This window comes from Labrus mixtus, chromosome 5 (genome assembly GCF_963584025.1).
Source record: "Labrus mixtus chromosome 5, fLabMix1.1, whole genome shotgun sequence".
Classification (NCBI taxonomy): domain Eukaryota; kingdom Metazoa; phylum Chordata; class Actinopteri; order Labriformes; family Labridae; genus Labrus; species Labrus mixtus.
The window spans coordinates 14,953,982-14,975,827 of NC_083616.1; the positions used below are offsets into that span (position 1 = coordinate 14,953,982).

General features: G+C 40.6%; 1 protein-coding gene and 2 non-coding genes across 3 annotated transcripts; 1 reads left to right on the forward strand and 2 right to left on the reverse strand.

Moving 5' to 3' along the window:
• The first annotated feature begins 121 nt into the window (after positions 1-121).
• LOC132974169 (junction-mediating and -regulatory protein-like) lies at positions 122-21,794 on the forward strand. Its single transcript, XM_061038029.1, has 10 exons — positions 122-1,733; positions 6,524-6,697; positions 14,567-14,717; positions 15,325-15,494; positions 15,629-15,794; positions 15,912-16,081; positions 17,843-17,917; positions 18,010-18,102; positions 18,193-18,727; positions 18,817-21,794. The coding sequence occupies exons 1-10, from the start codon at positions 900-902 to the stop codon at positions 19,122-19,124; spliced, it is 2,676 nt and encodes an 891-aa protein (XP_060894012.1). The 5' UTR covers positions 122-899; the 3' UTR covers positions 19,125-21,794.
• trnaq-cug (transfer RNA glutamine (anticodon CUG)) lies at positions 8,720-8,791 on the reverse strand. The gene has a single exon. It is a non-coding gene; the product is annotated as a tRNA-Gln (tRNA).
• On the reverse strand, positions 11,005-11,076 carry trnaq-cug (transfer RNA glutamine (anticodon CUG)). The gene has a single exon. It is a non-coding gene; the product is annotated as a tRNA-Gln (tRNA).
• Positions 21,795-21,846: the final 52 nt, after the last annotated feature.

The window sequence follows — 21,846 nt, forward strand, 5'->3', positions numbered from 1 at the left end:
ACGTCAGCACGTACGTACGTGCCCTGCTAGAGTTGAGATGTTGGTGTTGCCTTTAAATTCTGCTCGGATCTTTTTAGATTTTCACATCAACCAAAACTTGCTCTCCGCAGTACTCGCAAGATTTCCGCCTAAATGTAGTTTACTTGCAATTTAGAGAGTAATAATACTACTTACTATACGAACGATGTCATTATCAACCAACAGAGGCTATCTAAAAAAAAGTAAAATATCAAACTCATGTTCTAAAGCTGCTTCTATGGAAATTCCGATATTCTTACAGTACTTGAAGACTGCACTGTTATTTTTTTGCGTATGAGGTCTTATTGGGCAAACGATGAAGAAAACATGGCAATGTTGTGAGTTTGGAGACGATGCAAACCTTTCTGCAGACAGTGCAGTAGGACACCCGCCTTTATAACAGCTGTTCATGTCCTCAGGCTGATGCATTTAAACGATGCGAGCTGGTGTGTCTGTATCCCGCATGTAATGTGTGATGAGAAAGAAGGTCTTGAGCCGAGACGTCGAGAATAACGGGACAAATCTGACAGACGGATCGACCACTGGACCTGCTGACCACACATGTCGTGTCACAGACGAGTCTTGTAAGGTAGGATAGGAGAGCTATTGTCAAGGCTAGTTGTTGCAGGGGGCTTGGATAAACAGTAAGTGGAAGGCAGGTGGGCCAGAGATGGGAAATGACACCGCGGTCCTCGAAATTCATCCGCTTGAACGAAGGAGGAGGATAGCCCTCCATGCAGACTCTCCTCGGTGAGAACATTGTGTCTGCTAAACGCTGTTTTAACACTACGCTTCAAACGTCCATTATACGGTGCAAACGAAGGCTCTGTTGACGCAAGAAGGCTTTTCTAAAAAAAAAATTGTCCCATCACTTTGCAGAAATGTCCTTCACAATGGAGGATAATTTGGAGTCGGGATGGGTAGCTGTCCGCCCGAATGCGTTCGAAGAGAAGGAAAGGCATAAATTTGTTTTCATAGTCGCCTGGAATGAGGTCGAGGGTAAATTTGCCATAACTTGCCACAACAGGACGGTGCAAAGGAGAAGTTTTGGCAGGGACCCTCTGTTTGAGGCGACCATCCAGGATGGGGACAAAACAAAATGGCCCAAAAGTCCTGTCAGGGATAAAGTATCAAGGAGCCCCAGCAAGGGAGCCAGGGAGGCTGTGGGGAAAGGATATAGTTCTACAAACAAGCTCGTGATAGAGACAAAACCAAGTCCTATCAAAATTCAACCTGTGCTTAAATCTGCAGAATCCCCTATGAGTCCTGACACGGATGTGATGAAATCACTAAGAGAGGACCCTCTGTCCTCCTCATTGGACAGCTTGGACCTTGAGGAGCTGGACAGTCTGAGCAGGGAGGACTGCAGCTGGGCCGGACTCTTCTCCTTCCAGGACTTCCGGGCCATCCACCAGCAACTGTGCATGGTGAACTCTGACCTGGAGCCCTGCCTCCCGGTGTTTCCCGAGGAACCAGGCGGGATGTGGACAGTGCTGTTCGGTTCGGCGGAGGTACCCGAGACTGAAATGGATGAGCTTTGCCACAGTTTACAGATGTACCTGGGCCACGCGCTCGATACGTGTGGATGGAAGATCCTGTCGCAGGTTCTGTTCACGGAAAACGACGACCCCGACGAGTACTATGAGAGCCTGAGCGAGCTGAGGCAGTCCGGGTATGAGGAGTCCCTGAACCGTGCAACAAAACATCTGCAAGAGGTGAGAGTGTGTTTACCTCCCACAGCAACTCCATGACGAGTCCAGCTTCTGATTAATAGTCTGTGTAGCCTCTCTCTCTGTGCAGCTCACACTCAGTTTCACGACCACTGTCTTTCTGCTGTACTGAAAAGGCCAACAGACTGAGCATGGCTATGACATACCAAAATGGTTCAGTGAGGAAGTGTGATGTTCTAGCAATACATCTCAAGTTGACAATTAATAGACATACAGTACTTAATTGCTTTAAGTTGTAAGTGCCCTGCACTGCAGTATACAGACAAGTTTAACAGAACGTTGATGAACAAATGTATGACACTGTTGATTATTTATATCATAACTTTGTTTCAAGCATCATGTGAATCTTATAATTTCCTAGTTTTGAATTTCGATGAAGAGAATTAAACCGAGATGAAAGAGTCAACCCAACCTCAACTTTATTGTCACCGAGTGGGAATTTGGTTTGCAGTCAGGTGAAAACAATAAACATACAGTATTGAAACACATTGAATTCTAGAGTTCATCAGGTAACGACAGGAAACTGAGAATGTATAAAAACGTCCATAAAACCATCATTTAGTCAAAATAAAACTCATCAGTCATCAGGGTCATCGTTGCAGTTCAGTCGTTTGATGGCCTGCCCTGAGTTATAAAATAAATGAATATGTTCAAGGAAGAATGTGCGACTCTTTGATCCTGTAGATGTCGCCCTTGAGCACCAGCATGAAACCAAAGCAAACTGCTGTTTGGCAATACCTCCGCCATTGACACACCACCAACCCCCCTCCCCTCGTGTTTGAAGAGTTATCAAATGGAACGCAACATAATTAATTACCAAGCGGCGGACAAAATTGTCCTTGGCTCGAGCTCATTGTGGACAGTCATGACTCAAAAGAGATATTTACGTACAGGATATACTTGATTTCTACTGTATTTATTTGTAAAATCTCACACACTCTTCCTTTAAAGGCTTTATATGTGATTTTTCACACTTAAATATAATAGAAATCAAGTTTATCCTCTGATAATAACTCTGTGAGTCATGACTGTCTACAATGGGTGTAACACCTGAGTCCCACTGTCTGTGATGTTTTCAGAGTTTTCAGAGTCCTATCTTCAGTTTGTTTACATCGCCCGGACGGACGGCCGGCTCATCCCCTCGTGTATAAAAGTTGTTTAATTGAGGGACTAGAGAAAAGAAGAATAACACACTGTACTCACTGCTTAACTGTGTTTCTAGATCACGCGTATTTCGGGTAAATTTACATGCAGTGTGAAGATACGAGCATAATAAAGATCACTAGCATTAGCATGCTAACACAACAATGCAGCGCGAGTTGTTTTGGTTTCATGCTGGTGCTCAAGGGTGACATCTGCTGGATCAAAAAATTGCATATAAAGCCTTTAAGTATTTTCTTCTAAAGTAAACCGAGTGTGGAAGATCAAGTAGCATAAATGGTCTAATGACACCACATAGCTGTCAGAGAAAGTGTGAACAATTTTCTTCTTTTCCAATGAAAGAAATATCTTTGGGACACAGTTGAGACACCAACTTTACTGGATAGCTATCAAGAGAGGGACAAATCTGTAAAATGAGGTTGTAACCATGAGTATTGTGTTAAATATTATTCTCTCAGCGTGGCTATCTGCTACTTCCTCAGCTGAGAGAGTCAAGTAAAAGACACAAACGCAGTGAAAGCACTTATTTTCTTTGAAGAATTATCTGCTGTTGTAATCCGCAGAGACATTGAAGATCTCGAGAAAATAATTTGTAATCTATGGTGTAACTATAATCAAATCATATCTGCGGAATATTATATGGTCTGCATGGCTGTTTACATATATCTGAATAGCTGAGAAACAGAAACTCAGATGAAAGTGCGCACACACACACACACACACACACACACACACACACACATACACACACACACACACACACACACACACACACACACACACACACACACACACACACACACACACAGTTAAAATGAAATCTTTCTTTTGCGAGTTAATAAATTGATATGTAGGGACTGCTCTCTGTGTCTGCACTGTGTGGGTGACAGTTCCTGATGATTCAATAGAGAAACTTATGGAAGTGGCTGAATGCTGGTTTTTAAAGGAGACAGGGCACTTTGGGCTTGGGTAGGCAGTTTTGGATGAACCAGCTATGGTAAGCTAGATTTGTTAAGTGTGCGACCCAAAAGATACCAAAGACACTCCCCTAAATACATGAACATGACCTTCCTTCCCAGTATTGGTAAAAGATGAACTCACAATAAAGTGTTGTGGAGAGGAACACAATGCATCATGTTGATGCTAACTGTATCAAATTAATTCACATTTAAATCCTTTCTTGATCGGTGACATGGATCAGCACTGTCAGTCCAATATCCAATACGTAAATTAAGTCAATATTGGACCCGATACAGATATTAGATCGGATCTGTCCGATCTCTAATTACTGCCCCTTGATGGAGCATTGTGCAAAACACCTCTGTTGGTTTGTTTGTTGTGGACACACAACAAAAGTTCAAAAATGGAGATGAACTGTTTTTTCAGGATATGGACCTCAGTTTAAGTGCATCACATAGCTATTTTTTTCTGTTAGAAAATAAAGAAACTATACTATATGGGAATACACACGGTACATTGGACTGTCCCACATAGAGCTGGTTGCTTTAATATAACGTGTCCTATTCCTTTTATTTGCATTATCTTAATAATTTAGGTCGTCTCCATTTTACTGAAACTTACTCGGTTATTCACTTTTTATATAAAACCTCAATATCAAATTTCTTAGCAGTCTCATTTGTTTTAGTTTAACTTTAGTTCTTCAAAACCTGGTGAAAGACAATGTTTTATTCTTTGTCAATGTCGTTGAGTGAGGAAATATTTGCTCATAATATCTGATGGATTTAACATTCGTTCCCGTAATATTATTCAAACGAAAAGGTTCTACAGATCATTATTTAAACATTGAGACAATACAGATCCTCTGATCGATGTTTGAACATGTAGAAATTTTGATAATCATTACTGGTTACAACTACTGTATGTAGACATTATTCAAACAGCAGCAGGGATATTTATTCATCGTTACAGTTCTGCTTTGCAGCTGTGACACAGTGGAGACATAATCCAGACGCAGACTCTACATTTCCCAGCTCTGCTCCTCTTACACACCAGCAGCAGCTAGTGATTGATTAACTGCTCTTTATATAAATAGACTATATGTTGATACTCACTGGCTCCTACTTTGTCCTACTAATCAATGGCATTATGTTTATGCAGCCTTTACTTATTGAGCCAGACAGTACAAGAAGCCCTCTGAGAGATCAGTTGGAAGAGAGAGCCATACTGACTTTGACTTGTTATTAACAACATAATATGAATCCTTACCATTAAACTGACGGGTGCACCAAGGATGAGAGTTACATGAATTAGTAGCTTTGAATGCAGGAAGAAATACTGTTTTTATTTGAACCGATTCTTAAATACACACTTATTGGTTATGAGTGCTGAAATCTGATATCCTGCTAGAACTAAATGACTTCATCTAATAAAAAGAAATTCAAAGATTACAGAATATTTGCGGTTGTAGTGGTTTGATTAAATCATTTTTTATGTGGAAGTATATCACAATAGCACAAAAAAATAGAAGAAAAGTAAACACATGACTTTTTTTTTTTTAAACTGTACTGCCAAAACTGTAGCATTACAGCATGATCACAGTAAAATCTTTGAAAAAAAGTCATTGGACTGTATCCATGTATACTGATGTGTGTATGGGTTTTCTGGCCAAGGCATTTCCTCTCTGCTCTATTTTGGTGCAGTAAAACAAGGCTCCACCGAGTCAGTCCCCCCCCCCACCACTCTTATTTTCACAGTTTGAAACACACACACACTCAATATAAACAGGCAGAAAATAAGATATGAGAGTCTTTGCCTTGCAGCCTGAGTAGAAAAAATAATGTGCACCACCAGCCCAAGCTTATTTGCACCAATTGTTTCAACAAAAGTCGTGACTCTGAGGGATTTCCTGTTTCCTAAAGGGTTGCATTCATCCTGAAGGGGAAGAGCTACTGATCTTATTCCCGTCTTTATCATGGAAAATGTTCTGCAGCTCGTTTAAACATTGTCTGATTATTGTGGTGTTGTAGGATCTTTTACACGCACTCACACGCATGCACACACACACACACACACACACACACACACACACACACACACACACACACACACACACACACACACACACACACACACACACACACACACACACACACACACACACACACGCCTATTGATCGTCCAACTCCATCTGAGGGCTGAGTTAATGGCTATTTCAGTGCTTGCTGGTAGCCTACAGGATTGTTCAGTCTGGCAAAAATGTGTGTGTATTGATCTAATTCCCAGCAGCACAAAGGACTCTGCTCACTCAGCCATGGTCTGATATACTCCCGTTATTTATAGTTATAAAAAGCATCCTCTTAGGCTCGCAGTAAGGTGCAACTTTCTATTCACTGCTGAGTGACACTAAAAAATGTGTAAAGTTTATTCTGCTGAGATGGGTTAACTTACTCTCTGTCGTTGTTTTTTCCACACTGTTAAATGGATAGCAGAGTTTGAGGAACATAAATGACATTACATCTTTCAGTGCAGTACGATATGTTATGATCCTTATTCCACTTTTCAGATTTGTGCTTCACAGAGAAATCTCAGTTAATGTTGGTCGTTTTTTTGGACGCTGATGTTAAATGAATTGTATGTCATTTCCTGTGATGCAGCTGCAGGAGAAGCACAAGACCATTGAAAGTATGGTAGACCTGTTGGAGCTGTATGAGGAGGAAGATCACGCGTACGGAGGCTTGCTGGAGGCCTCCACACAGCTGTACCAGTACCTGCTGCAGCCCTTCAGGGACATGAGGGAACTAGCAATGCTACGCCGGCAGCAAATCAAGGTAACAGTTTGCACCAGTTGAAGTTGACTTTTAAGTGTTTTTTTTGTAGCAAAAGTATTGATAGATGTTCTGCAGGGGCGACGATAGCCTAGTGGTTAGTGCACACGCCCCATGTGCAGAGGCTTAGGTCCTGGAGAGCGGGCGGCCTGGGTTTGACTCCAACCTGTGGCTCCATTCCTGCATATCATTCCCCCTCTCTCTCTCTCTCTCTTTCTGACTGACTGTCCTGTCTCATAATGAAGGCATAAAAGCTGTTCTATACATAAGATTTTGAAGAGTCCCATCCATCATCAAGGACATTTGTGTGATGCATCTCAGTCCTTAGTTCAAAGTCTGTTCACCCATTCATTCGCCGAAACCTATTTGGCTCTCAACCACGCCTCCGGAACTTTTAGAATCACAATTCTCCACTGTCAAGTACATAGCTCACACACACACAAACACACTCACACACATCACACACATGGATGACCAGCTAGTGGATGTAGTGAGAAAATAGTTGACATCAAACCAGGAGACAAATAGAAGAACTGAAAGTGGGTATGTGAGATTTTGTAGCTGTTTTCACATTTATGTTGGCCAATTCTATGCTGGTAATTCAGAAGTTATGTTTAACTAGAATACATGGAAGCTGGCTCTTTTGCGATTGGGCTTAAATTCCATTCCACTGCTGGGACAGATATTAAGCAGTCATGAAGCACAATATATTGATGTTCATAACATAATTTTTTTTACGTTAGCTGAAATGCTTTGTGTTAATCATCGTGCTTAAATCGTTAAGGTTTGGTCATGTTACTGCAGTGCTGGCACGTTTACATTTAGCTCACTGACTCAGACACAGAACATCAGTATTAAAAGTACTCAGGCATCACGTTTCAATATAAATGGTCTCTTATTGTCTATTTCTGTAGTTTAAAAGTGTTTATATATCGTCATAAGCAAATCAGTATTATCAATCAACCAATCAATTAACCAATCAATCAATCTTTTTCTGTATAGCCCCGACTCAGCAAATGTTATCTCCAGACACTTTACACAATGAGCAGGTCTAGTCTTTGTTAGACCCAACATTCATCACCATGAGCACAGCACCTGGCAAAGTCTCTGGTATCACATTTCTATATAACATCTGTGAACAAGGAAGCAAACTGCTACATCTTATACTGTATATACAGCTTTTCCAAACCTTTGGTGTAAAGACTTAATTGCAAGTTTTGTCCTTTTCCACATTTTCTGAACCACTTGTGTGGTGTTGCTTTCGGGCAGATTGAGTTACATACTGTGAGCTGGAAAGGAGCCCTGTAGATCTCCATTTTCCTGCAGTCTCTGTGAGACATGAATAAGTCATTGTGTGTGTGTGTGTGTGTGTGTGTGTGTGTGTGTGTGTGTGTGTGTGTGTGTGTGTGTGTGTGTGTGTGTGTGTGTGTGTGTGTGTGTGTGTGGGGGGCCTTTAGGTTTACTGCAGGTACATACGATGATGCTGACACCCAGGGAACAGCAGGCATGCTGCAGAAATGAGGTGATGGAGAGCAACGTCAGAGGACTTTCCTGTTTAGGGTGTGACTGAATAAACAATCTCAGGTTCCTCTGCGGAGATGAGACAGCTGAAGACAGAAAGCTGGGGGTTATGTCCTTTACTAAGCAGGGGAATTGACATTAAAGCTCCTGTGAAGAGGTTTTCGATGGTTATGGGACAGACTGAAATTAATACTGATACTGATACTTAGTTTTTCTTAATTACATTCAGAGATTTACTCCTCAAAATGCAATTTAATAAAAAAAATGGAGCTGTCAGTCCTCTCTTTCAAACCAAAACACTGTCACAGACTGTGAAAGGTCAAAGGTTAAAGCTTTCACTTCACATAACTCCAGCACTCCTGTTTTCTTTTTTTCAGAGGAGACTCTGTTTCTCTCTCTGCTCTGTTGCTCTCTTTGAATTTTCAATGTGTGAAGTCACTGTCAAGCATGTCTGCTTAAGGAATTCCTTTGGGGGTTTGTTAGATAAGGGGTCAAAACATGTGCAGGTCCTACCGAGATTTGAACTCGGATCGCTGGATTCAGAGTCCAGAGTGCTAACCATTACACCATAGAACCCCCTGATTTACATGGGGGGGGCGACAGCATGTTGAGCTGACACTTCCTGGTCTATGTTTAGCCTGCAGGGTGTGAAGATCTGTATCACCCCTACTTTTAAATGTGCTTAGTGTAAGGAGTGTTTTTCTGTTCTGTTCTTTTTTTTTTTTTTTTGATTCTCTTTTTATTGAATGTTTTTTTAAATTGGACTGACAAGCCCCTTATTGGTGCCATAGATAACATAGGACCACATGCAAAATATTCATAAATATTTAAAAGGGTTGGTCTGGTGTAAACCTCCTTGTGACATGATATGTTGTCAATGTTCCACATTGTAAAGAGCGATTGATTTACCTGTATACATTTTTAGTAAGAGAATACAGTGACAATGACTTTTTCCAGTTTGGCTATTTTTCCAAGTGCATGATACCAGTCTAGGGTGGTGGGAGCTGAAACGTCTTTCCATCTACAGTATATTAGCGTTTTAGCGACTGCAAAAGCTGTAGCCAGCCACTTGCTGTTAGTTTGAGATTCGAGTCTGGAAATTACACCAAGCAGGAAAACTGCAGGGACTGGGTCTATTTGCTTACTTATTATTTCACTTACTTTTTGACATACCTCCACCCAGAAGCTCTTAATTTTTATACAATCCCAGACCATGTGCAGGTAGGTCCCTGTCTCAGATGAACATTTCCAGCAGGTGCCTGTCTGTCTGAGGCCTACTCTGTGTAACTTACTAGGGGTCCAGTGGTATCGGTGCACGGTTTTGAATTGTGTTAATTTCAGTGAAACGTTCTTGGAGACTATATGGGCTCTGCGCCAGACCTCATCCCACTCTTCTTCAGTTATGTCGCACCCTAAATCTGTACTCCACAGTCTTCTTGTTCCCTGAAAGTTCAATGTTATCTTGTTGATAAGTTCTTTATAGATTCCAGGTGTGTTTATTTTAGATTGATCTCGTTCTAGTAAGCATTTGTCCCAATGTGTTGCCGACGGGTTCTTTTTACTATTATTCCTGAGGGATACGACAGCACTTCTTAATTGGAAATATTTCCACCAAGGTAATTGAACAGGAGACATCTCTGCTTTCAGATCATTATATGATTTGAATCCAACCTCTGTGTATAAATCAGCCACTTTAGAAACGCCACTTCTATGCAACTCCTTCCATTGGATTGGCTTCTTACCTATAGTTAAAAAAGGATTATCACAAATGGGTACCCATGGAGACTGTAATTCAGCTTGCCTGGTAATTTTATGAATCTTCCTCCAGATGTGGTAAATGAAACTCAGACAAGGGTGTTGTTCTACTACACCTTGCTGTTTAATATGTATAGCATCTTTCAACTGAGCGGGTAGGATGAAGTGCTGCTCGATATTAGCCCAGGATGGCTCGGGTAAGGGAGATCTAACTGTCATTATAAACTTATTAAGTGTGAAAGCCCACTGATATAGTTGGAGATTAGGCAGATTAAACCCTCCCTTTTCTTTGGGTGTTTGTAAAGTTGTTAGGCTAAATCGTGCCTTGTGTCCACTCCATAAAAAATGATGTATGTGTTTATTAACTTGTTTGTATATATTATCAGGTATTTGGATTGGCAGCATGTTTAGTAAATAAAATAGTTTGGGGAAGACCATCATTTTTATGGAGGGTATTTTACCCCAAAGGGATAGGTTCAGTCCCTTCCACCTCCCGAGTTGTTTTTTAATTTCCTCAAGTGTGTGTCCAAAGTTTACTTTTGCTATGTTCTTTATATCCTGTGGAAATGTAATGCCTAAATATGTAATGCCATGTTGCGGAACGGAAATGTTAAATGCACTTTACTTTGTATCCAGAGAAGGTGGAGAAATCATCTATTGTTGCCAAGACGTTCTTAACTGACTGTAGGGGCTGGGAGAGGAGCAAGATAATGTCGTCTGCATATAATAATATTTTATGAATTTTATTGGCTATCGTCACTCCTGTGATATCAGAGTTCTCTCTTATTGCAATAGCAAGAGGCTCCAGTGCAAGGATAAACAGCAAGGAAGATAGGGGGCACCCCGGTCTGGTCCCTCTATGTAGTTCAAAGGTGTGAGAGGCTAAACCGTTTGTAATAACAGAGGCACAGGCCCCAGAATATAAACTACTAACACACCAGATGAAATAGGGGCCAAACCCATATTTCTCCAGTATATTAAACAGGTAACCCCATTCCACCCTGTCAAGGGCCTTTTCAGCACAAAACACATGCAGGTCCTACCGAGATTTGAACTCGGATCGCTGGATTCAGAGTCCAGAGTGCTAACCATTACACCATAGAACCCCCTGATTTACATGGGGGGGCAACAGCATGTTGAACTCACACTTCCTGGTCTATGTTTAGCCTGTAGGGTGTGAAGATCTGTATCACCCCTACTTTTAAATGTGCTTAGTGTAAGGAGTGTTTTTCTGTTCTCTTCTTTTAGTCCACTTTTGTAATTTGAAAATCTGCACATGTCTTTATTTCTGTCGTTGAAATTGCCCAGTCTAAAATAAATGTGCTTTTATAAATGTACTGTCTATATTACAGTTTTTTTCGATTGCTATGACAATTTCTTCAATAATTTTCCTAAACTCTTAACACACCAACACACCCAAACACACAATTGGCAAAACAGTTAATTTCATGCTCAAAACAACCCATTGTAAACTAAACTCTAACACTCATTTTCAAAATACAATATAATACACAAACACAATACACCATGTCCACCAAAACACTGTAAACATGTCTCAAGATCAAAAAATCTTCCAAAACACTAACACATGTTGTCTTCCAACAGGAACATTTAGTCAATCACATCACAATGTCATAAAAAACACTGACATCAGATGGAATAACAGAAACTGCATTACTTTGTGAGTGTCAGGTCTGCCCTAATACAATAGACAGTATATTGTATTGATCATAGATTGTGTTTAGCACTGCTTTTTCTTTTGAAGCCTCTCTACATTTCTGTTTTGCTGGATTAAGTAAATGCATGTATTTTGTTTCTTTTGCTGCAGGAAATCAAAATAAGAAAGGATTAACCCATATCAGAGTAGCTTTATAGAAGGTACGGTTTATGAAAAAAAGAAGACAGAGACAGAATTGCTGCAGTAAAGGTTTTATTTCATTGTCAGCAATCACCATGTTGAAAATGGCAAGTTCCTGTTCTTCATTTAGGTGCTTTCCTCTGCCCCCTCAGGGAGGTAGACTTTGAATCCTTAGAGAGACAAAATACAGTTACATATTAGAAACCGGAGGCTTACAGTAACTGTAATACAAGGTAAAAATGATTTACTCTTTGCAGTAGGATAAGCCATTATACAATATCCTACCTGTTGGTTTCTTGAAAAATCCGGACAATGGATGCCACTGTGTCCTGTCTAAAATTTGGCTGTACTCGTTCACCAGCCATTCTGTTTGATAACCCGTGGTTTATGACATGGTCTATGATAGTAGCTCTCATTTCATCAGTTACCCTAGCTCTGATCCTTCTTTGAGTGTCACCACGCATTCTAACTGCTCTCCCTCTCTACCTTATCCTCATCCAGGTATCCCCCCCCCCCCATATGTTGCTCTACTTTTTGCATAACTTCAATCAGCTGTTTCTCAGTAGCAATGGAGAAAAATACAGGGGGATATATATGTGTTTCAATCTACAATATGAACAGCTATTCACTTAGACTTTAGCCTATAGGTTAGGTTTAGAACATGATGTTATCTGTTCTGACATACAGTGTGAAATGATTGGTAAATTTGGCAGTAAAAAGCCATTGTTTTGGTCTTGGTTGAGCTTGTGTGTAAAAGAAGTTCAAGCAATTTAAGTTTGTGTTAAATGTATGCATTTTGTGTCAAAGCAACAAGAAATGTGTTAATTGCATAGCATTCAGAGACGGATGTTGTGCTAACTGTGTTAAGAGTTTAGGAAAATTGTTAAAAGTTTTGAAAAAAGTTTCATAGCAATCGTAAAAAAACTGTAACACATCCAGAACATATACATCATCTGAGAGAATCTCTCAAAAGACAATTTTTCACTCACATTGGTCAACAATCACATATTTAGTCAACAAGGCAACAATGAGAACAAGATTCCTGATTTTCAAGAATATCAGGGTACAATGAGTTGCAAAGCAGCAAATTCATTTTACTTTATTATCCAAAAAAATGCTAAATGTTGCCCCACTCAAACGAACAATAACGGCAAAGACAACTGGTTTAAAATAAGTATGTGAAGGCATGTACAAAGAATAGAATGAGAGGATGGACAGGGTTACAGTAAGCTGACTGCAGGCGGTTGCAGTAGTAAATGATACATTGCTGAGCAGTGCAGTGTGAGCTGAGGTGCAGTGAGGTTACTTAGGGTCAGGGATGGAGATTATGTAACCTTTGCTCTGTAAAAGTTCTCTCTATCCCTCAGAAGCCACTATTGTTTTCCTCTTCAAGCTGTCCATTTTTCATATTTCTGCTCTTTGTTGAGCACTTCATAATGTGGTCTTTAGCTGTCTTTAAATGGGTGTTCAGTGACTAGATGAATATAAAGACAGTTCGAGCTGTGGAAATAGTAACGTTTTCACAGGTTTAATTCAATGCAATGCATAAATTAATATAGCATCATTCATTATTTTATCCTCACTACAAACACCAGAAGTCATTGTTACAGCTCAAGAATCTTCACAAAATGAATTCCCTATGTTGTGTCTAGATGATGATTATGTTTTCCTGGTAGACATCACTCCTTCGCTAGGGAGAATAAAAATTGTGGACCTCCGCAAAAGTTTTGTTCTAGGCTGGGGGTGGAGTTAATGGGTGGAGATACCAGGGGAGGGGAGGGGATTTTTTTTTTTAACAGAATCCCATTGTGGCGTCACAAGGAGAGCACATTTGAAACAGAGCATTTTTCTCTGTGTTGTAAGACTTATGCAGACTGGATGGGTTTATTTGACATTTTATGGGTTGGTAGACACCAGAGGTGTCAAAAGTATTGACATTCATAACTCAGGTAGAAGTATAGATACTAGGGTTTAGAAAGACTTCTGTAGAAGTTGAAGTATCAACTCAAGCTTTTTACTCAAGTAAAAGTGTAAAAGTACTGGTTTCAAAACTACTTAAAGTATAAAAGTAATGTAAGGGGGAAAAAAAATGTCATTAAGGACAAAAGCTTAGGCCGCGCCACAGAGGCCTATAGTGCACTACCCCACCTCCCCAAAAAAAACATTTTTCTAAAGGCCATAATGACTATCATGTTATATTATTGAAAATTAATGAAAACAAGCCGAAATGAAATAGGAGTAACGAGGCTATTTTTAAAATGTAAGGAGTAGAAAGTAGAGATTATTGTGTGAAAATGTAAGAAGTAGAAGTAAAAAGTCGGCTGAAAAATAATTACTCCAGTAAAGTATAGATACTCAAAATTTCTACTTAAGTAAGGTAACAAAGTATTTGTACTTCGTTCCTTGACACCTCTGGTAGACACTCAGGTTACCTAAATATATGTTCAAAAACACTGTACAAGTGGGTAAAAGGTAAACCTCAAGTTTACTGAAAGTTACTGTCAGCTGAAGTATCATGAGCCATATTTACTCAAGTATCTTACTTTACAACTGATGTTTCTCAAAAGTGGCATTAATAGTTCCTAACAGAGATTCTTTCTGATACTTTAAAGCTGCTTAAAACAATAGGGAGGGAGAGAAGGACAAAGAAGGGATACAGTTTGGATTCATTTGATGTTCTTACGTTTGTGACAAAATATATTTTATGATACTTGTTGAAAAATATTCTCTTTCAACAGATTTCCATGGAGAACGATTACTTGGGTCCAAGGCGGATTGAAGCTCTGAAAAAGGAGGACTTTGATTGGCAGAAGAAAGCTCAGGGGGCAGTTCTCAACATCCAGGAGTTCACTGTAAAATACTTTGAGATAACTGCGAGAGCCCAGAAAGGTACAGCATGCCATCATTGTCAATGTCAATGTCAGTGATGCAGCAGAGGAAGGACTCTGTATGATCACACACACACACACACACACACACACACACACACACACACACACACACACATTAACACACACACACGGCACCATTGGCCTGCTATTGACCTGTGTGTAGTTTTGTATGCCAGGGCTAAATAGATTTGGAAGTAATGAGGGAGTGCAGACAGCCATGCTCGGACAACAGGGACAGGAGGAAACAAGGACAAGCTATTGATCAAACAGCTCTGCCAGCAGATCGTCTCTGCAGAGTAACTACACAATGTACCTCTGCTCATTCCAGTTTTTCTGCACTACTGATTGTTCCATTTATTATTTGACACTCATTTAATCAAAAATCTAACCATTGAGAGGCTTCAAGAACAAACTGAAGTGAAAGACATTGTAATGTCTAAATGTGCCAATAGATGTCTCCCTCTACATTGTTGAAGAGAACTCGACTTCTGTTAGACATAGTCATCAGTGGGTGTGACTGTGTACCAGAGAAGAAAGTTTCTTAATGTTGTTGCTGACTCACTTCAACTAAATATTTTCTTTTGTGTCTGTTTATGTGTGTGTAGGGGTGTATGAGCGGATGAAGGTGGACCAGCGTAAGTTTGGCAAATCTTCATGGACTGCAGCGGTGGAGCGCATGGAGAGACTTCGCTACTCTGTCGCCAAAGAAACTCTGCAGCTCCAGAGGGCCAGGGAGATCTGTCTGGAGCAGAGGAAACACACACTTCGAGAGGAGGTTTGGTAGAACGACTTGACTGTATTCGAAACAACCTAAACATAGACATAATCACACACTTAACACAAACGCACAGACACACACACAGCTGTCTTGTGACTGTGCAATTTGTGCTTTTTGTCCTGTCCCCTCAGATGCAGAGTTTGTGTAGCAGTGAGGATGCCATGGTTCTCTTGGACCACATGGAGTCACAGTACTACGAGCTCCAACTTCAACTGTACGACATACATGCGGAGATACTACAATGTGAAGAGCTGCTCCTCACTGCTCAACTAGACAGCATTCGCAGACAGATGACAGGTGTTTAATCTTCATTTCTTTACTACCACCTTTGGAGTAACAGTCTTTAGAATTATTTATGTTATTGTTTGTGTGTAGTGTCTGTCATGCTCATGAAAGATCTTTATTTGTGTTCAGAGCGTCAGGATGAAGTGGTGTACTATGACACCTATGAAAGTGCAGATGATATAACAGAGAATGACACTGCAGAGAGAGAAGAGCTGCGCAGACTTCAGGTCAGCGCTCGACAGCTGGAGGCAAGGAGGGGGCGCATCTCTGCCAAGCGCTCCTATCTCAGGAACAAGAGGGTGTGTACATCTTACTCATGTATACTTTATTCCTGAAAGGTATTTTATTTATAAAGTGTGTGTTTAGCACTCTGGTTTATTGACCTTCATGACGAGCAGAAATGAACCTTGACACTTCTTGTTAGGTTCCTCTGATTAACCATGCCATACTGTATTGAAATCATAAGACAATATGAAGAAGAACATTATGTTGTTTTACATTGCACTGTACCTGTAGCTAGTACGATGTTATGATATAGGCCCTGCAACTATAAGAGGACCCAAACCAACACATTTGAACAGCCATCATTTTCCTCTGATGTCATGCTCAGGATGGGAAGTTCAGCTGTTGAATGTGAATGTTGTTCTTCTGTTTTTCAGGTTTGCAAATCCTTTTAATGAATGGCACTTATCAAATCGGTATGATTTCACTGCTTGTAGTAGTAGTATTTTTTATTCAGTCATCATACATAATACAACAATTCTGAACGGTATTGACAGTTTAAACAGTAGAGACTGAACAGGCATAGGCAGAAGCAAACTGCTCATGTAAGCCTATCCTACATTCTGATCAAATTAAGCTAGCAGCTCCCAGAAGTGAAAAGAAAACAAGAACAGATAAATCATTCACATTTATAAGCCACAAAAATAGCTTTACACTTCTCAAATCATATTGATTCTCCTGAATTGAGAGTAACTTTTGTACAGAGTCTGGATGTGACTTTGATTTTGCTCCGATCATTTTAAGCATCATTTTGTAATAAAACAAGTCTTTACATTTCAGAACGGAAAGAATCAATGACCTCTTTAATAATTACCACGTTGATCACTTGTTTTTTGATTTTCTTACCATTTCAGAGATATCGTGTCAATTGATCAGCAAATTAAAAGACAATGGGCAGTTCAAATCTGGAGTAACATTGTGCCATAATTCAAATTATAACAACTTGAAAAGTGTTTGAAAATACAAACACAAAGTACTACAATAGGACAACAGCTAATGTTAGTATTTAAACACTTCCAAGCTAACATAAGTGTTTGATAAAGTTACAAGATTTTAAAAAAGCATAAACTCCAAGCTAATAATAAGTTAGCTGAAGGTAACAGCTAACATTAGCATGTTGTAATTTAGCTGTCTCAATGATTTATAAAATATTTTGTTTTGATGACTTAACAGCTACCGACAGTAAGTAACATTAGCTAATATTAGCATTGAACCAATACCTCGCTAACATTTCAGTTAATTAGCTAAAAATGTCAGCAGCTACTTGTTAGAAATGTACACCTTTACTTTCAAACGTTTTTGCACCATCAAAGGGTATTGTTAGGCAGGAAGTCACTGTGATTATAGTGTTATCTGTTGTCTAACAGTATCTTATTGGTAATCAGATTATGTTTCACTTAAAAGTGTTTCCTAATGTTCCTACATGATTTCACTTCTCGTTCCCTTTTAGAAGAGATAGCGATTCAGCAGACGTTATTTAGCCGACGTCCTAACGTTTACAAGACTTGCAAACATAATACATAGCATTAAGACATTATAATAGCATTTGAGCTTCCCAGCCTGATCATGGTGACATGGTGAAATGGCTGCTGTGTTATTATTGCGATCATTTCCTACATTACAAAGGGATATTGTAGTAAATGTTTTCAAATTGATATCTAATAAGATATGGTATGTAACACTGACCTTCAACATTTTGTTCCAGCAGTTGTCATAGTGATGTCTTTTTTTTTATGTTAAACATTGTGTTGATGTTTTCTCCCTCCACCTCTCTTCAGGAGATCTGTGTATCGAGTCACACTCAGAAACAGCAGAAACGTCAAGCCACGCACAAGGACTCTATATCCCACAAGGTAAATCCTTTTTTTATAATGATATCATGGAATGTCAATAAAGATATATGAGTCCGTAAATCTCTCCTTCTGTAAACTTTAATATATTTCAGTTGAAAAGTGAAGATGAAGATGAGGCGATGAGGAACAGCAGAGTCAGTCAGGAGAGACAGAAAACACTGGACAGACTGCGCACTTTCAAGCAGGTATATTACCTCCTATAAACAAAAATATCTCAAAGTATTCCATTTTTGTCTTACTCATTGACCTCTGCTTCTCTCTGTGTCTTTGTTTAGAGGTACCCAGGTCAGGTGATTCTGAAATCCACTCGACTGCGCGTGTCTCACAACAGGAGAAGAGAGCGCGGAAGAGGCACGGAATTGAGTAGCTTGAGTGAGAGGGAGGAGCATGTAGAGATGCACTGCCAGCCGCTGTGTCTCAGCACCAGTGTACAGACGGACCCCAGCCCAACCCTGGCGCTCACTACTCAGCCTGTCACAGCTCTCACAGCATCCCTCCCTCCACTGCCTGTGCCCAGTCCTGCTGACTCCTCCTGCTCTCCCTGCTCACTGTCCTCATTACTGGCATCCCCCATCTCCCCTCCTCCTCCCCCTCCCCCTCCTCCACCTTTGCCAACGAAGGAGGAGTTGTCCCCCTCTGTGAGCCCAGGTCGGCATGGGCAGAAGGTGGAGGGGAAGAGTGCAGCAGAGAAGGAGCTCTCCCTCTCTCCGCTTGGCCCGTTTATCCCTCGCTTCTTTGACAGCAGCCAACTAGTTAGTGCCAGAAAAAAGCTGAGGAAGACTCCAGAGTTTGACTCCCACAGCAGAAGAGGTACAGCAACTTGTTATCGCCCTAGATGGCTTTATTTAATTAGCTAGGTACGGAAGCCAATCACAGCTCTCCTTCTTTCTCTTGTGTAGTGAGTACTCCCATGGACGAGGTGTTGGCCTCCCTGAAGAGAGGCAGTTTCCACCTGAGGAAGGTCGATCAGCGGTCCCTGCTTCCCACCAAGGATGACGAAGACCCCAACAGCATCCTGGTTCAGATTCGCAAGGGAGTCGCACTGAAGCGTGTCCCTAGAAAAGAGAGAAAGGACCAGGGAGAGCTCCCGGCCTCCACAGACCCCCTGACCAGGAGCATCCATGAGGCCCTGCGCCGAATCAAAGAGGCCTCACCAGATTCTGACTCAGACGATGACGGGCTGGCCGGCCCTGACTGGGAAAGCTAGGTTCATGGATAAGACACAAAAACACCTGCACAGATGCCTGCACCTTCTGGCACTGCACACACTGTACTGCACTGTACTGTGAACACATGCACACACATAACACACACGCACACACACAAAACAGTTACTCCATCATTCACACTCAAGTACAAACAGCCCAGTCACACATGTACCCAGTGACTTGAGTAGGGCCTGAATCATACGGAGTATCACCAAACTCACCAAATGCTCCAAAGGTCTAAGGTTAACCTGTTCATTTTCTGTATATTCCACACTACATTCTCCATCATAAAGGACATCATGTGTCTTACATCATATAAACATTTATGTGGTTTTATTCATGTAATCAGATCGTTATAATGCCATGCTTGTTTCAATTGTATTTCACTTGTACTAAAAGCTCGACACTGGCCCTTAGTGGATTTCTAAGCAGAAACGTAACACTCATTATTGTATGACACTAAAAACCTCATGTTCATAACTTCGGGTATTGTGGAAGATTAAAATGAAAAAGACGATGAGATTTTAGCTGGATGTACAGGGCAGAGTTTAAACTATTTCAGCACTAAACATCCCCTTTGTACTCTAAGTGAGCCACACTTTGCTGCACGGCTGGCTTTGTTTTCAACACGTTTAGGGGTCTTAAGTGTCCAACAGGATCAGAACCACTTTTCTCTAATCTGACACTGTACAAAAACTGTCAATTCTTTAGTCTGTCGCACCGGATCTGTGCCCCCCTCCCCCCCCTAACTGCCTTATGTTCTCTTCTGGCCTTCACTAGCCCTGACTCTCACCCCGTCTCTGGGTGAGGGAATATGTATCACCCATCTGTTTGACCAGAACATATGGCCAGGGTGCTAGGAGATGTGAGGAGTCATGATAAGGTTATTATTTGATTCCTTGGCTAACAAATTGTCTTTAGAGGAGGCTGGTCACCTAGTGTAGGAGAGGAGAAGATGAGGGTCAGTTGCAGAGCTGTAGAGCTTGTGCAGCGTGGTGGGGGTCACAGTTAGTGTCAGGACTCTCGTGGGCTTGGATGGTGGGTGACTCCCAATGTTCATATGTGGGATAGTCACGGCAATGTGGAACTGGTCACGCTAGTATGAATGATGGATTGTTTGTGGGAGGTTAAGATACTCTCAGCGCCGCAGGGAGTCACTGTGGGCTGTTGAGCAGGATGTCGTGATTGATGCGGTTTCTCCTCGTATTTTATTCACTTTCCCTCCTCTCCTCCATCCTAATTTTCTTTCTCAGCACCCAGTGGGCTGAGGCTCTCAGTGGGAGGCCTGTTACTCACAATGCTCGGAGTGAAAACAGGCCCATGCGCACAAGGACTCACGCCCTGAGCTCAACCAACATGATGGAAGATTTTAGTGTCAAATCTACAACCTCTTCTTAAGGGTTTGTTGTTGTTGTTTTTGGAAATTGTTTCAGCACTTTCATGGTTCATTGTACAAACTCTGAAAAACTGTACAGACACTTTGTTTTGTTTTTCAGTCACTGTCACAAAATATATACTGTATCAGTCATAAATGGGAAAGTTTAAAATCAATGAAAAACATGTTGAGTTGGACCTACAAAATTGTGATGGGAGGAGCAGTGTAATGCTTAGCAGCACATGTATTAACGCAGACGAAGCTAAACGATTCTAGTCTGGAACAGCCATGGCATGCACTCTGAAAGTTTGAGGCAAAGATTGTTAAAACATTTCTCTGGTTCTTTTGTTACGAGCCACTGACAGATTCATCATGAAGCAGAAAAGAAATGTAGAACGTACAGGCGGTGAATATATTTCTCATTTTACGGCTTGAACATTGCTCAGAACTAAAGGGAGTTTATTATTTCCTTATAGAGCAAACCTAAGGCACTTTTACACGTCTTCTGTCACTATCACCACAATGTTCTTCCATTGTATCCTCATCATTAGCATGTAGCATTAGATAGAGATCTAACCCCAACAACGACTCTTAACTTGATCCTAACCCAGACCTCAGGTTTATTAAAAACTGACCACGACAGAGTTTCCCCAAAAGATGTAACTATAAGCGTTTCATTTTCCCCACAGAAAAATTATCAACAGTGTGTTGAGGACATTTGGGAAAGAAGGTCGAGAATCCCACATTTTTGCAATGAATCATCTTATTATCACCTGACTGACCTAAGAAATACACTGTTATGTGTTTTAACTTTGTTCCTTACCTTCAATTAACCTAAACACAGTGGACAGATAACTGTTTTTTCTACATTGCTTTTCATTGCCTTGTTTTTTTCCCCCTTGTTTATTCTCCAAAGCATTTCCAGGCAAATCATTTTGTGATGTGTATGCTTCTAAACATGAACCATGTGGAACAGTTGTTCACGCAGGCCGACTGTATGACCTGCTGTCTGAATAAGTCAGTCAGTCAGTGGAGAAGTGCAATATCAATATACAAAAAGAGAAAACAAGTAATTGGGTGATACGTTTAAATCTTAGTATTTACAGTCTATGGTTTAAATTGATTGCCTGTGAAGTACTTATAATACATTGCAGTTGATTTTACATGGTGGTGTATAGACAAACCGTCCAAAAAAATACCTTTTTTGCCTTTAGCACTTCCAATTTCATTTATTCAGACCTTTTTTTTTTATTTACAACCCCTGTGTTTGAATAAAACCTTGTGAAGCAACTTCTGAGATGGTCCGTTTCCCTGTTGAATTGTTTAAGTTTGTTTAAAGAACAAAG